General features: G+C 45.0%; 1 protein-coding gene across 3 annotated transcripts in view; it reads right to left on the minus strand.

Moving 5' to 3' along the window:
- The window catches only part of ACBD5 (acyl-CoA binding domain containing 5), a 101238-nt gene that overhangs the window by 707 nt on the left and 87141 nt on the right, over positions 1-13390 (minus strand). For all 3 annotated transcript variants that reach the window (XM_029588651.1, XM_029588650.1, XM_029588649.1), the window contains 2 exons: positions 2811-2864; positions 990-1099 (listed from right to left, as the gene is read on the minus strand). In XM_029588651.1, the coding sequence (XP_029444511.1) occupies positions 990-1099; positions 2811-2864 (164 nt within the window). The remainder of the gene's footprint in view (positions 1-989; positions 1100-2810; positions 2865-13390) is intronic.

Genomic DNA, 13390 nt, shown 5'->3' on the forward strand with positions numbered 1-13390 from the left:
GGAAACAAAAAGGCCTGTGAATGCAAAGGCTTCATGTTCTCAGACAACACTAACAGACGTGACCATTAAACACACAAAACAAAAGGTTTCTGGGGAGTGCTAGTCTTGAGTGAACTAAGAAATTAGACCAGATTCACCCATATTACACAGTAGTTGAGTCAAGAAGCAGAACCCAGGAGAAGAAAACAATTGCATAGGGTTGCCAACTGCCCAGTTTTCAGCTGTGCTGGTCAGTGTCCGGTCAGAAGAACTGACCAGACAATGAAAATCCTGTTTTTGCAAGAGACTCCTCTTTCCCACAGCTTCTTAATCACAGGGCAAGAGACAAGAGCTGTAATGTGTCCCTGCCCTCTTGCCTCCTTGCCTATGTTGTGATTGGATGAGATGAGGTGGGGCACAGCCCAGCCCTCAGTTCCCAGAGGCTCCACAGATCTCTGCAGCAATGGCCCCTGGACCCTCCCCCTCCCTCACTGAGTGCTAAGCCAGGAACTAGAGAGGTGCAGCAGCAAGCCAGGCAAGGGATACCAGAACAGAGGAAAGGAAGTTGGAGTAAGACACAATCAGAGTCACAGGATGGGGAAAGGGGAGAGACACATGGGGAGCAAGGGAGAGGCACAACAGGAGCATGAGGGAAGGAGGGAGAGAAAAGAGGCACAAAGGAGATAGAGGAAGGCACAGGGGAGGGAAGAAGGAGGGAGAGGACTAGACAGGAGTGCACATTGACAGGTGGCACAAGGGAGTGCGAGTGGTTTATGAAGATAGCTGAAATAACATTTTATAAAACCAAATATATTGGGGGGGGGGGGGGGGGGTACTTGAAAGCCAAGTAATGAGTGGATGGACAACTGACAGTCTGTAACCTTCCCACTCCCCTGCCTCTCCTCCCAAAGCATGAAGTTTAGTGGGATGTCCAATTATGGTCCATGGAAAAGTTGGCCACCCTACTTTTGCACCATATTACCCAAATTGTACACACACACACTCTTTACCTTCGCTTTCGTTGAAAATATATGCGCACCAACCATTGGGTAACAAATGGCCACACAATAGCAAACATCAGGGCACATGGGGAAATCTCAAAGGGCCACCAAGATGGTCGCTAATCAAAAGAAAAAGAAAGAAGCATTTAATGATTTTACCAGGTCAAAGATGTATTCATTTATATATAAGAACCTCAAATCCCAACTAATCCTGTGTCAAACAATATCCAAATAAACCAAGACGGGAGCCAAAGCACTGTATCTAAGAGCACACAGTTATAAGATATATAATAAAGGGTGTCAGCAAACCGGGAAACCAGTGTAGGACCACTTCTAGGGTGGTTGCCTGGACCTCTCAATCATCCACCCAAAGGAAAGTCACAAAGGTGTGCAAAGAGAAAATATTTTTTTGAATTGCATTAAAAAAAACAAAACACAAAGATCTCTAGTCTAAAAAAGACAAGCAACATGCCCCACAAGGTTGTAAAAGAAACACTCTAACAGACAAAGCAAAACCCTGACATCAGCTGGTGTTTTGGTTTCCCTGCATCAGGGGACTTATCTAGTAACGAAGATTTCAATCATAATTCAGTGCGCTTCAATACGATCTCCAGATCTTCATCATCATCTTGTAGAGAGTGGCATAAACCTGATCAGATCCCAAGCTGGTATTTAAAGATGGCAGCACTTGGGCGGGGACGCTGCATCATGTGTGTGACCGGTCGCACCGGCATCTACAGCTGAAAAGTGCTTGAAGATGGGAGTATGACCAAAATGGCCTTGCATACAAAACTGGCACCGGGCATCCCAACTTGGGCATAATCTTGCAGTGTAAACTCTGTCAGGATGCCCGGTGCCATTTTGGTCATATTCCCATCTTCAAGCACTTACCTCCTTACTCCTGTTTTAAAGCACTTCTCTGCATTAGTGTACATTTTTCAGGTTAATACATTTCAATGTACTTTTTTCATTCTGCATTTTTTTTTAACTCGTATTTGATTTACATCCCGTTAGCTTACATCATCTTGCAGGGACCCCTGCTTTAATGAATGCGTTAAGTAAAACCCACACTAAAATTTAACTCAGATTTTAGCACAGGTTTTATTATATCAGCATTTCAGCTCTTCCTGCTACAACATACCAACTGTAAAACACGATTTACATGTCTTAATTTGAACAAAATGCAATGTGTTAGTGCATCTCAGAAGCACAAAGACAGTGAGAGTATTACTGCACTAAGTGATGGTATTAATGCTTCTTAGTTGATGGAAATGACAAACAACACAAAATCTGGCCTTCAAAATTAACTTTTTACCACAATTTGCTTATGTTAATAGTATTTTATCCCTATGAAACAGTATTTGTTTTTTATTCATTTTTGGACACAGAGTACAAGATGATGGTATTTGGTATAAGGTAAACCGAAGACCATTCTGTGGAATAGAAGTGTTCATGTCATTAGTACATAACTTAGGGGGTCATTTATCAAAGGCTTATCGCACGCGATACGGCCGTATCGCGTGTGATAAGCCTCTATCGCTTGCGAAAAGGGCCTTTTCCCATGCAATATCATGCAAATTAGGGGGAGGGGAGTTGGCAGTGTCTTCGCTGCCAGCGATAACGTTACTAACATTATCGTCTGCAGTAGCACACCGAACAGCACCACCTTTCATGGTGGCGCTATTCGGTGAGAAAGCTGGCAGCCAGCGCACTGCCGTGGTGCGAAGGCTGCAGGCTTTCGCAGGCCCGTCCCCCCCCCCCTTCCGTAAGATTCATCATTCTGCGAAGAATGATGAATCCTGGCCTGAGTGAGCAGGAAAACAACCTTACCCTATTAGCAGATGAGGCGGGTGGATAGGTTGATTGAAGCATTACCGATCTTGCCTTCAAATATAAAGCAAGACTCAGAATTGGCAAACAATTTGGTAAATCTAATCAACGCAAAAACATTATCTATGATCTTGATATGAAAAAAAAACAAACCCCTACATAAGGATTTCATATTATGCAGCAAAACATTTATTTTATTTATTTAAAAGTTCTTCTATACTGCCTATTCAAATATAGGTCTAAGCAGTTTACAATATTAACATACTTAATTAAAGCAAAGGTAAAAATAATAATTGAACTTATAAGGTAAAACAAATAAATAGAAATTACAATTTTAAAGCCATAACCACAAGAATAGCATCACAAAAACTAACTTAATAAAAAGATCACCACCACATGTAAGATAGAGGACTCAGTGAAAAGTTTCAGGTTGTGAAGCGGGTGTGATCAGTTCTGGTTGAAGATATTATGATTGAGGATTATTGAAAACTGAGGAACATAAGTAGGTTTTTATGGCTTTTTTGAATTCTTTTGTGTTCGTCAGTGGGCATAGAGGGGTTGGAAGTGAATTCCATAGTATGGGTCCTACCACAGAAAAAACGTGTCTGCGGGTGAGGTCTAGTCTAGCTATTTTAATATTTGAAATCTCAAGGTAGCTTTTGTCTATAGAGACAAGTGATGTGGGGATTGATAGAGGCAAAGAGAAGAGCATTACTTTATAACCCATCAGCAATATAGGTAAGTATGAATGATGGTAAGGATCTTGTAAAGGATGCGTTGGCATATCAGTAACCTGTAGAGATGTCTGAGAATCGGGGTAATATGATCTCTTTGCTTAATGTTAGTCAATAAACGAGCTGCGGCATTTTGAACTAGTTGCAGAGGACAGAAGAAAATTATTACTCACCTGGTAATTTTCGTTCCTGTAGTACCACGGATCAGTCCAGACAGTGGGTTATGTCCCCCTTCCAGCAGATGGAATCAGAGCAAAAACTGTAAGGACAGCCCCTAATAGGTTGGAGCGCCCTCTGCATCCCTTCAGTATAGAGAATATCAAAGCCAGAAAATACATGGTATGGATCAACAAATATGAACTTTTGAGTAGTAAACACCCTTGAAGGGTAATAACTCGTATGGAACTTGTGAAAAATCTGCAAACTTGCAAAACGAGCTGTTATACAGACTGATAATGAAGAACTGATATACAGACTGATCAAGTAGAAAACAAGCTTCGAGCTGGGCTCCTTCCAGAAAGGGAGGGAGTCGGGACTGATCCGTGGTACTACAGGAACGAAAATTACCAGGTGAGTAATAATTTTCTTTTCCCTGTACGTACCCGGATCAGTTCAGACAGTGGGATGTACCAAACCTTCCCTACGTAGGGTGGGCTGAAGATAGCCCAACACGAAGAACTTGAGCACCAAAGGAGCCAAACTCTGAGACGGATCATGCAGTCGATAATGACGTGCAAAAGTATGCAACGATTTCCAGGAAGCTGCTCTACATATCTCATGAGCAGAAACAGATTGGCGTTCCGCCCAAGAGGAAGCCTGAGAGCGCAATGAATGCGCCTTGATACCCGCAGGAGGCGTACGTCCCGAACCAATATAAGTGGAAGAAACTGCATCCTTTAACCAATGAGCAATCGTGGATTTGGAAACCTTAAGGCCCTTGTTGGGACCACCCCAAAGAACAAAAAGATGATCCATAAGACAAAAAGGATTAGTAGCTTCCAAATAGTGGATGAGAACTCGTCTCACATCAAGTTGCTTAAGGTCTCTGGGACTGTCGTCCGGGAATGAAGGAAGTTCCACAGACTGGTTGAGATGGAAAGCGGAAACCACCTTGGGCAAGAAAGCAGGTACCGTACGTAGCGAAACTCCCGAGTCGGAAAATCGGAGGGAAGGTTCTCTGCATAGCAAGGCTTGGAGTTCTGAAATCCGTCGCGCTGAGCAAATCGTGACCAGGAAGACAGTCTTTAGAGTGAGATCCTTGAGGCAAGCTGTGGACAGAGGTTGTGAGATCCTTGAGGGAAGCTGCGGACAGAGGTTCGAACGGTGGGCCACACAGAACTCTGAGAACCAGATTCAGGTTCCAGGCCGGACATAGGGAGCAGACCGGTGGACGGACGTGTTTTACCCCTTGCAAGAATCGAATAATGTCAGGATGGGACGATAAGCGAAGGCCGTCCGATCGACCAAGCAGAGCTCAGAGGGCCGCCACTTGGACCTTCAGAGAATTGTAGGCCAGGCCCTTCTCCAAACCCGCCTGGAGAAAGGAAAGGACGTTTGAAACGGACACCTGCCGAGGCAAGACCTGAAGATTGACACACCAAGACTCAAAAACTTTCCAAACCCTCACATAAGCAATGGATGTAGAAGGCTTGCATGCTTGGAGGAGAGTGGACATAACCTCGTCCGGATACCCGTGCGTCCTCAACCTTCGCCGTTCAAAAGCCAGGCCGCAAGACAGAAGTGATCTACCCTGGAAATCTGGCACTCCACTCTTACCTCAATTAACAGCCTCTTAAATTCTATCCAGCTTGCCCTTAACTCTACAAAAACTGAACTCATGGTTATCTCACTTCCTACACCCCTACACGCTACACCCACATCACGCATTATCCCACCACACACACAATTCTCCCAACAAGTCCGAGATCTAGGAGTTTTATTAGATGATCAAATGTCCCTCAAAAAATTTATCAATGCTACCCTTAAGGAGTGTTTTTTCAAGATCCATACACTCAAAAAACTTAAACCATTATTACACCTCTCCGATTTTCGTACTGTGTTACAAGCTATGGTATTTTCTAAAATTGATTATTGTAATGCTCTGCTATTGGGCCTGCCTAAAAATTCCATACACCCATTACAAATCCTGCAAAATACTGCAGTTCGTATTCTCACTAACACGCCCACAAAGGAACACATCACTCCCATACTTAAGGAATTACACTGGCTCCCCATCCACTATCGTATACAATACAAGATATTATCACTTATCCACAAATCCCTCCACAACCCAGAAATGAATTGGCCCTCCAAATCTTTTCAATTCAATAACTCCAACAGGCCTACAAGAAACCCATACATAGCCACCCTACAAAACCCCCTCACCAAAACTATTCAAATACGCATCCACCAAAGCTCGTGCCATATCTCTAGCTGGCCCTATGCTATGGAATTCCATGCCTACTGATTTACGTCTTGAACTATCCCCAAAGACTTTCAAGCAAAAGCTCAAGACATGGCTCTTCACTAAAGCCTACACATGACTTTCACGTGTTCCTTCCTAGCCTTATTTATCCCCCCCCCTCTTTATTTCATAATATCCCACTGAAGATACCACCCCTTTTCCCCTACCCCTCTCCCCTACCTCCTTCCTACAGCAGTCAACTCCAGACGCTTTTTATCTTTTTCATCCCTACCACCTTCTTTGCTATTTCATATAACTGAAGAATTTGCTCTACTTAACTGCTTCACTTGTATATAATCCTTTCCTCCCTGTCCTCACCCTCATTTTCCCCTATTTAAACTTATACCCCTTCATTCCTTTTTCTCTCCTACAGCTTCCCTTGATACTATAATAAGTTATGTTATTATAACTAATCCATAATATATTATCTATATATATCTATTTATATTTGTATAACCTGTTTTTGTTAATGCATTTAACTGTTTTAATGTATTGGTTCCCAGTTGTTTTCATACTGTTTTATGTACAACGCAATTGCGTATTTTTTCGTTCTCTGTACACCGACGTGATATCTGATGAGCGGCGGTATATAAAAACCAATAAATAAATACCCGGTCAAAAAATACCGGACCTCGTCGAAGGAGGCGCGGAAGGTGTCCCAGTCTCAAGGGACCGTCCACTGCCAGGTTGATGAGATCTGCGAACCATGGTCTTCGAGCCCATTCCGGAGCCATCATGATTACTGGGCCACGATACTTTCCCCACCAGCGGCCAGGGGGAGGAACACATATAGAAGAAGGTCCCACGGCCATGGGAGAACCAGAGCATCTACTCCCTCCGCGCCTTGTTCCCATTCAGTGGCTGAAGAAGCGTAAGGCTTTCGCATTCCGCTGGGTAGCCATCAGATCCAGATGGGGAGTCCCTCAGCGCCGTACTAGAAGTTGCATGGCTTCGTCGAAGAGTTCCCACTCTCCGGGATCTAAGCATTGGAGACTTAAGAAGTCTGCTTGGACATAGTCACCCCCGCTATGTGAGAGGCCGCCAGGCGGGAGAGGTGGAGTTCTGCCCACTCCATCAACTGATCTGTCTCGAGGGAGACATGTCGGCTTCTGGTGCCTCCCTGACGGTTGATGTATGCTACCATTGTGGCGTTGTCGGAGAGAATGCGTACCACTTGGCCTCTGACTAAAGGAAGGAAATGGTGCAGGGCCAGCCGGACCGCCCTGGTCTCCAGCCGATTGATGGGCCACGTCAATTGGAGGGGAGTCCATTGACCCTGAGTCGATTGCCTCTCGCATACCGCTCCCCAGCCGGAGAGGCTGGCATCTGTGGTGACGATCACCCACTGCGGAATCTCCAGATCCACTCCCTGCAATAGGTGATTTGGGCTGGTCCACCAGCGTAGACTGCATCTGGCCAGGTCCAGGAGTGGCAGAGGAGCCTGAAAGTCTCGGGACACCGGCTTCCAGCGAGAGAGTAATGCCTGTTGCAATGGATGCATATGGGCACAAGCCCAAGACACTAAAGTCTATAGTGGAAGCCATGGATCCCAGAACCTGATGATAGTCCCAGGCCGTGGGAAAGGGGAGATCTTGGAAGTACAGGATCTGAATTATGAGAGCATCTGCCCTCTGCTTGCGGAGGAACACCTTCCCTTGCTTGGTGTTGAAGTGAGCTCCCAGGAAATCGATCTTCTGTGAGGGTGTGAATTGGCTCTTGGCAAAGTTGACAACCCAACCCAAGGAGTGTAGGAGAGGGAGAACCCTCTCGACAGCCTGTTGACACAGTTCTCTGGACTTTGCCCGGATGAGCCAGTTGTCCAGATAGGGGTGAACTAGGATTCCCTCCTTTCGGAGAGTGGCGGCTACTATATCATGACCTTGGTAAACATCCTTGGTGCGGTCGCCAGCCCAAATGGCAGAGCCTGAAATTGAAAATGCTGGCTGAGAATCTTGAAGCGAAGAAAGCATTGATGTGCTTGACGTATAGGAATATGTAGGTAAGCCTCAGTCAAGTCCAGCGAGGCCAGAAACTCCCCTGAGTGAACAACCGCGATCACCGATTGCAAAGTCTCCATGCGGAAATGCAGTATCTTGAGGGCTCTGTTGACCACTTTGAGGTCGAGGATCGGGCGGAAGGAGCCCTCTTTCTTGGGAACCACAAAATAGATGGAGTAGTGGCCTGACCCTTGTTCCAAGGGAACCGGAAGGATGGCCCCCAAGCTCAGAAAACGATCTAGCATCTGCCTTACAATGACTTGTTTCCTTAACGGCCACAGAGGGAGAAGGCAAACCTGTCTCTTAGGTGCCGAGCAAATTCTAACTCGTAGCCGCGATTTATGATATCCAAGACCCACTGGTCTGAGGTGATCTTGACCTACTCTTCGTGAAAAAGGGTTAGACAACCCCCTACCTTGGGAGTTGAAGAGTGGGCCAGCAATACTTCATTGTGAGGATTTGGAAGTCCCTTGGCCAGGGTTATCCCTGGACTGTCGTCTGCCACGAAAGGAATGGGAGCAGGACTGCGAACGAGAAGAAGTTGGTCTCTGGGGACCTGACCTGGTTTGACGAAAATGACACTGACCCCTGAAGCGGGTGCGTGTGGAGCTGAAGGCCCTGTAACTCCGAGGTTTATCTTCGGGTAACTTATGCACCTTATTTTCTCCAAGGGATTGGATGAGCTGTTCCAATTCTTCCCCAAAAAGCAACTTGCCCTTGAAGGGCAAGGATCCAAGTCGAGCTTTGGATGAAGAATCTGACGACCAATTGCGAAGCCAAAGCAAGCATCTTGCTGAGACTGCAGAGACCATGGATCTGGCCAGGACGCAGAGATCATTCAGAGCATCTGCCCCATATGCAATCGCTGCCTTTAGGCGGTCTGCCTGCCGTGCTTCGTCAGGAGGCAACTCTTGAGCCCCTAGCAATTGTTGCATCCAACGCAGTCCCGCTCATTGCATGAGAGAGCTGCAGACAGCCGCTCAAACCCCCAAAACCGAAACCTTGAAGATTCTTTTCAAATACACTTCAAGTTTACGATCCTGAATGTCTTTTAATACGGTACCACCAGTAATTGGAATAGTAGTTCTCTTGGTGACTGCGGACACCGAAGAATCCAAGCTGGGTACCTTGAGGAATTCCAAAGATTCCTCCGGGAATGGATAGAGCTTGTCCATGGCTCTGCCGACCTTGAGAGAACCATCAGGAGCATCCCACTCTCTGGACAACAGTTGAAGCAGTCTGTGATGAAAAGGAAAAGTTTTCGCTGGCGGACGGAGACCCACCAGTACAGGATCCCTCTTCCTACCAGCTCCTGCAGAGCCTCAATGTCTAATTCCTCAAGGACCTGGGGGATGAGAAGACCCAATTTCTCCCTCTGAGAAAGTCGTAAGACGCAGGGATCATCTCCCTCCAGTAGTGGGGTCGGTTCGTCTGGATCCACGTCGGGATTCTGAGGAGGTAGGGAGTCTGGATTGGGTGGTTGTGAGGTCACTCTTACCCTAGAGGCGCCAGACAGCAGCAAGTGAGGGACCCCTGCCCCTGAGATTGCAGGGGGGTGCAGGAACTGGGATGATCTCCTGAGAATCCCCACTCCCTTCAATCCTTGGAATTTTGGGTGGGGGTGAGAGCTTTGCTGCATCTTGAGAGAGGAGATATGCATTATGAATTAATAAAATGAACTCCGGGGTGAAGGGCCCCGGGGGGAGGGTCATATTTAACTGCCCCGATGTTGAAGGGACCTCCGGTGGGACCGCAGGAGTTAAAATCGGTGGGGGGGGGGGGTGTGAAGAATTGGAATCGGCAGGGAGATCAGGAGGCAAAGAAGCAGGCAGCTGTAAATCCAAGATGGCCACCATTCCCGCCTCAGACAGGAACAGGGCCAATCTGTCAGCGGGTGGGCTGAAGCGGGCGAAACTGAACGTCCCCCCTGGCTCGAGGAGCCCTCCCCACCAGGGAAGCATCGGAGACAGAGGCCCTCGCAGGAGAGTCGGGACCCGGACTCCCCACAGGCCGAACATCGCTATGGACGTGGCATGGGAGAGGTAAATCACCTCTAACACTCTCCCGAAGCTGTCAGCAGCAAGAAACAGGGGACAGAGGAATGGCGCTTCTCTGTCCCAACTGCCCCGAGGAAGCGACTTCTCAGGGCGGGCTGGGGGGGGGAAGAGATCGGATCCAATAACTTACACCCCAGGACAGCAAGGTAAGCTAACTGAAAAGGAAAAAGACAAAAAACTTACCCCCAAAGGAGAAAACTATTAGACCACTGTCCCTGACAGTTCAGCCTGCAAACTCAAGTGTGAGCAAGGAAAGTAAATATATAATTAAAAAAAAAATTTTTTTTTAAATTTCATCCATACCAAGCAATTAAAACTAGAGAAGGAGAGGGGAAAAAAGCCCACCCCTTAACCAATATCTAGTGGGGGACCGCAGGTGCCACCTTTCATCTGCTGGAGTCAGAGTAATACGAAGGGACGCAGAGGGTGCTCCAACCTATTAGGGGCTGTCCTTACAGGTTTTTGCTCTGACTCCATCTGCTGGAAGGGGGACATAACCCACTGTCTGGACTGATCCGGGTACATACAGGGAAACAGTATTATCAGGAAGACAGAGGTAAAGTGAGTTACAGTAATCAAGACTGGTTACAATTAATGCTTGAAAGACTGAGTGGAAATCAGATGGGTAAAGAGGAGGTTTTAGTTTTTTGAGTAATTGTTTGTAAAATGAATTTTTGGTAACAGAGGAGATATTACTGGTCATGGATAAATCGGAATCAATGATAATACCTACATTACGTACTTAACTGGATACTGGAATTTGAATGTTATCAAATGTGAATTCAGATGGTGGAGCACGGGAACTATTAGGAATGGTTAATAAGTATAAGATTTCTGTTTTTGCAGAACTGAGAGTTAGTAGATTATGTGACATCCACATTTTTATTGTATTTAGATAGAGACTTAGTAGTGTAAAAAGAACTGGATGTCATCAGCATATATTTTGAATTTCATATTGAGACCAGAGAGAAGGTGGCAAAGAGGTAACATGTAAATATTGAATAGGAGGGCAGATAAAGTGGATCCTTGCGGTACACCAGAATCAGTGTAGTACCAAAAAGAATATTGTCCTATATTGATTTGTTGCGGTCTGTGAGATATAAAGGATTTAAACCAGTTGAGAACAGTACCGTTGATGCCAATATAATGAAGATTAGTGCACAGAATGTTATGATCTAAAGCAGGGGTGGGCAATTCCGGTCCTCGAGGGCTGCAAACCAGTCGGGTTTTCAGGATATCCTTAATGAATATGCATGAGAGAGACCTCATTACACACTGCCTCAGTTGTATGCAAATCTATTTCATGCATATTCATTAGGGGTATCCTGAAAACCCGACTGGTTTGCAGCCCTCGAGGACCGGACCTGCCCACCCCTGATCTAAAATATCAAAAGCGGCTGAAATGTCAAGAAATATTATGATGTAATCTGTATTTGAGTCAAAGCAATGAAGTATAGAGCAAAGGAAGAAAGAAGCAGGGATTCCACACTATGTCCTTTATGGAACCCATGTTGATCTGGATATAGGATATTGTTGTTGTCAATGTATTAGGTTAACTGGTGTAATACAATAGATTCAATTATTTTGGCTAGTGATGTTAAAGAGGCCATTGGACGATAGTTAGGAAGATCATAGGGATAGTTAGATTTCTTTTTGGGGATAGGAAAAGATTGATGTTTGCTTTAACGCATCTGGAAAGAGACCCAAAGATAGAGATGAGTTAACCAGTTGTGCTAGCAGTGGAGAGATAAATTCTCTGATTTCTTTTAATAGTTTTCCTGGGCAGGGGTTATATGGACTATTTGAGGTTTTTAGTTTGGTGAGAACATGTTTAATGGTAGAAGGGTTTGGAGGAGAAAAAAGGTCCATGAGCTAGTTGCTGGCAGAAGGTTACTTGTTGGAGAAGAGAGCTGCAAGAAGTTTAAAGGAGTGTCTTAGTATTTAGTCTCTAAAGAATTATCACAGAAGGAGTTGGAGATATGATGTGAGGATGCATTTTTTTTTTTTTTTTTTACAGCAGTAAGATTTTATGATGTTAAATAAAACAGTACAGTTGCCGTTGGCAGCTTGTATTTTTATCAGCATGGTATGATTTTTTTGCTTGATCTATGTTTCTTGTAATTATGTAGGTAAGAGAGGTATGCATTTTTCCTTTTAGGGAGAAGATGTTTGCACCAATGTCTTGTTTTCTGTTAACCTTTATTTTCACATAGTTTAAATTTTAATTCTCAATAGGAACAAACATTTCTCATTCCAATTCTGTAGTCTTCAAAATCCATACCTCCCACCTTTCTTTGTGCAGAAATTCTTTTCACTCCCACACATAACCGGGGCAGTCACTGAACAAAACAGCACCCACCTTCCCTTTCAGACTTGTGGTCCACAGACCAAATAAAAGCACAGTGTGGCACACTCCCCTACCAGTTTGCAATGGAAGGTGGTCGCCCTTTTTGCCCACTCCTAGTGCATGTTCTGCACACAAATAGTCATTTTATCCAGCCATTCCTTACTGGAGAGGGCCTGGAACTGAAGCATCTCCCAAGGTTTCACCCTTGACAGCAGACCTCCTTGCTTTCCCACCAACTAAGAGCATGCTAGGTATGTCTTTTCCAGAGTTTGTAGAGCTCAAGTTTTACATTTAACTTGCCAATGCTTCTGTTTTATACTTTTCTCTTCTAATGGATTCTTCTTCCAATTTTTGAATGAAGATATTTTGGCCAAAATAGTCTCTTTCATCTCACTTTTTAGCCATGCCTGTAATACTTTGACCTTCCTTCCACCTTTAATGTGTGGAATAAATTTGGACTGCTCTTCTAAGATTTTTTATTTTTTTTTTAAACAATGTCCATGCCTGTTGCACACTCTTAACCTTTGTAGCTGTACCTTTCAGGTTTTTTTAAAACTATTTTTCACATTTTATCAAAGCTTCCCTTTTGAAAGTTTAGTGCTAGAGTCTTGGATCAACCTTTGAGAATGCTGCTTGAAAGCTTACTAGATGAAAAAAGCCTTTATTTTTCTGCAAACGGTAAAATGGTTGGCACCAAAACCTGGTACCTTCCACTGCTGTCAATACATGAGCCAACCCTGAGGCCTGGAGCAGCCCCCTGCCACCAGGCCTACAGAAAGAGGAAGTCACCACTGCAGCCCAGAGCGGTCTGTGGGTCAGAGAAAAGGAGCTACTGCTGCACCTGGTCCAGATAAGGTGAAGAAAGGTGCAGGGTGGGGGGAAGAGAAACAAAGAAGCAACTCCTTCCTAAAAGGAGCATATTAAGAGCCAAGAATAAAAATACATCTAAAGTAAAGAAAGAAAATCATATTTTTCCCTGAC

This window comes from Rhinatrema bivittatum, chromosome 2, assembly GCF_901001135.1.
Source record: "Rhinatrema bivittatum chromosome 2, aRhiBiv1.1, whole genome shotgun sequence".
Lineage (NCBI taxonomy): Eukaryota > Metazoa > Chordata > Amphibia > Gymnophiona > Rhinatrematidae > Rhinatrema > Rhinatrema bivittatum.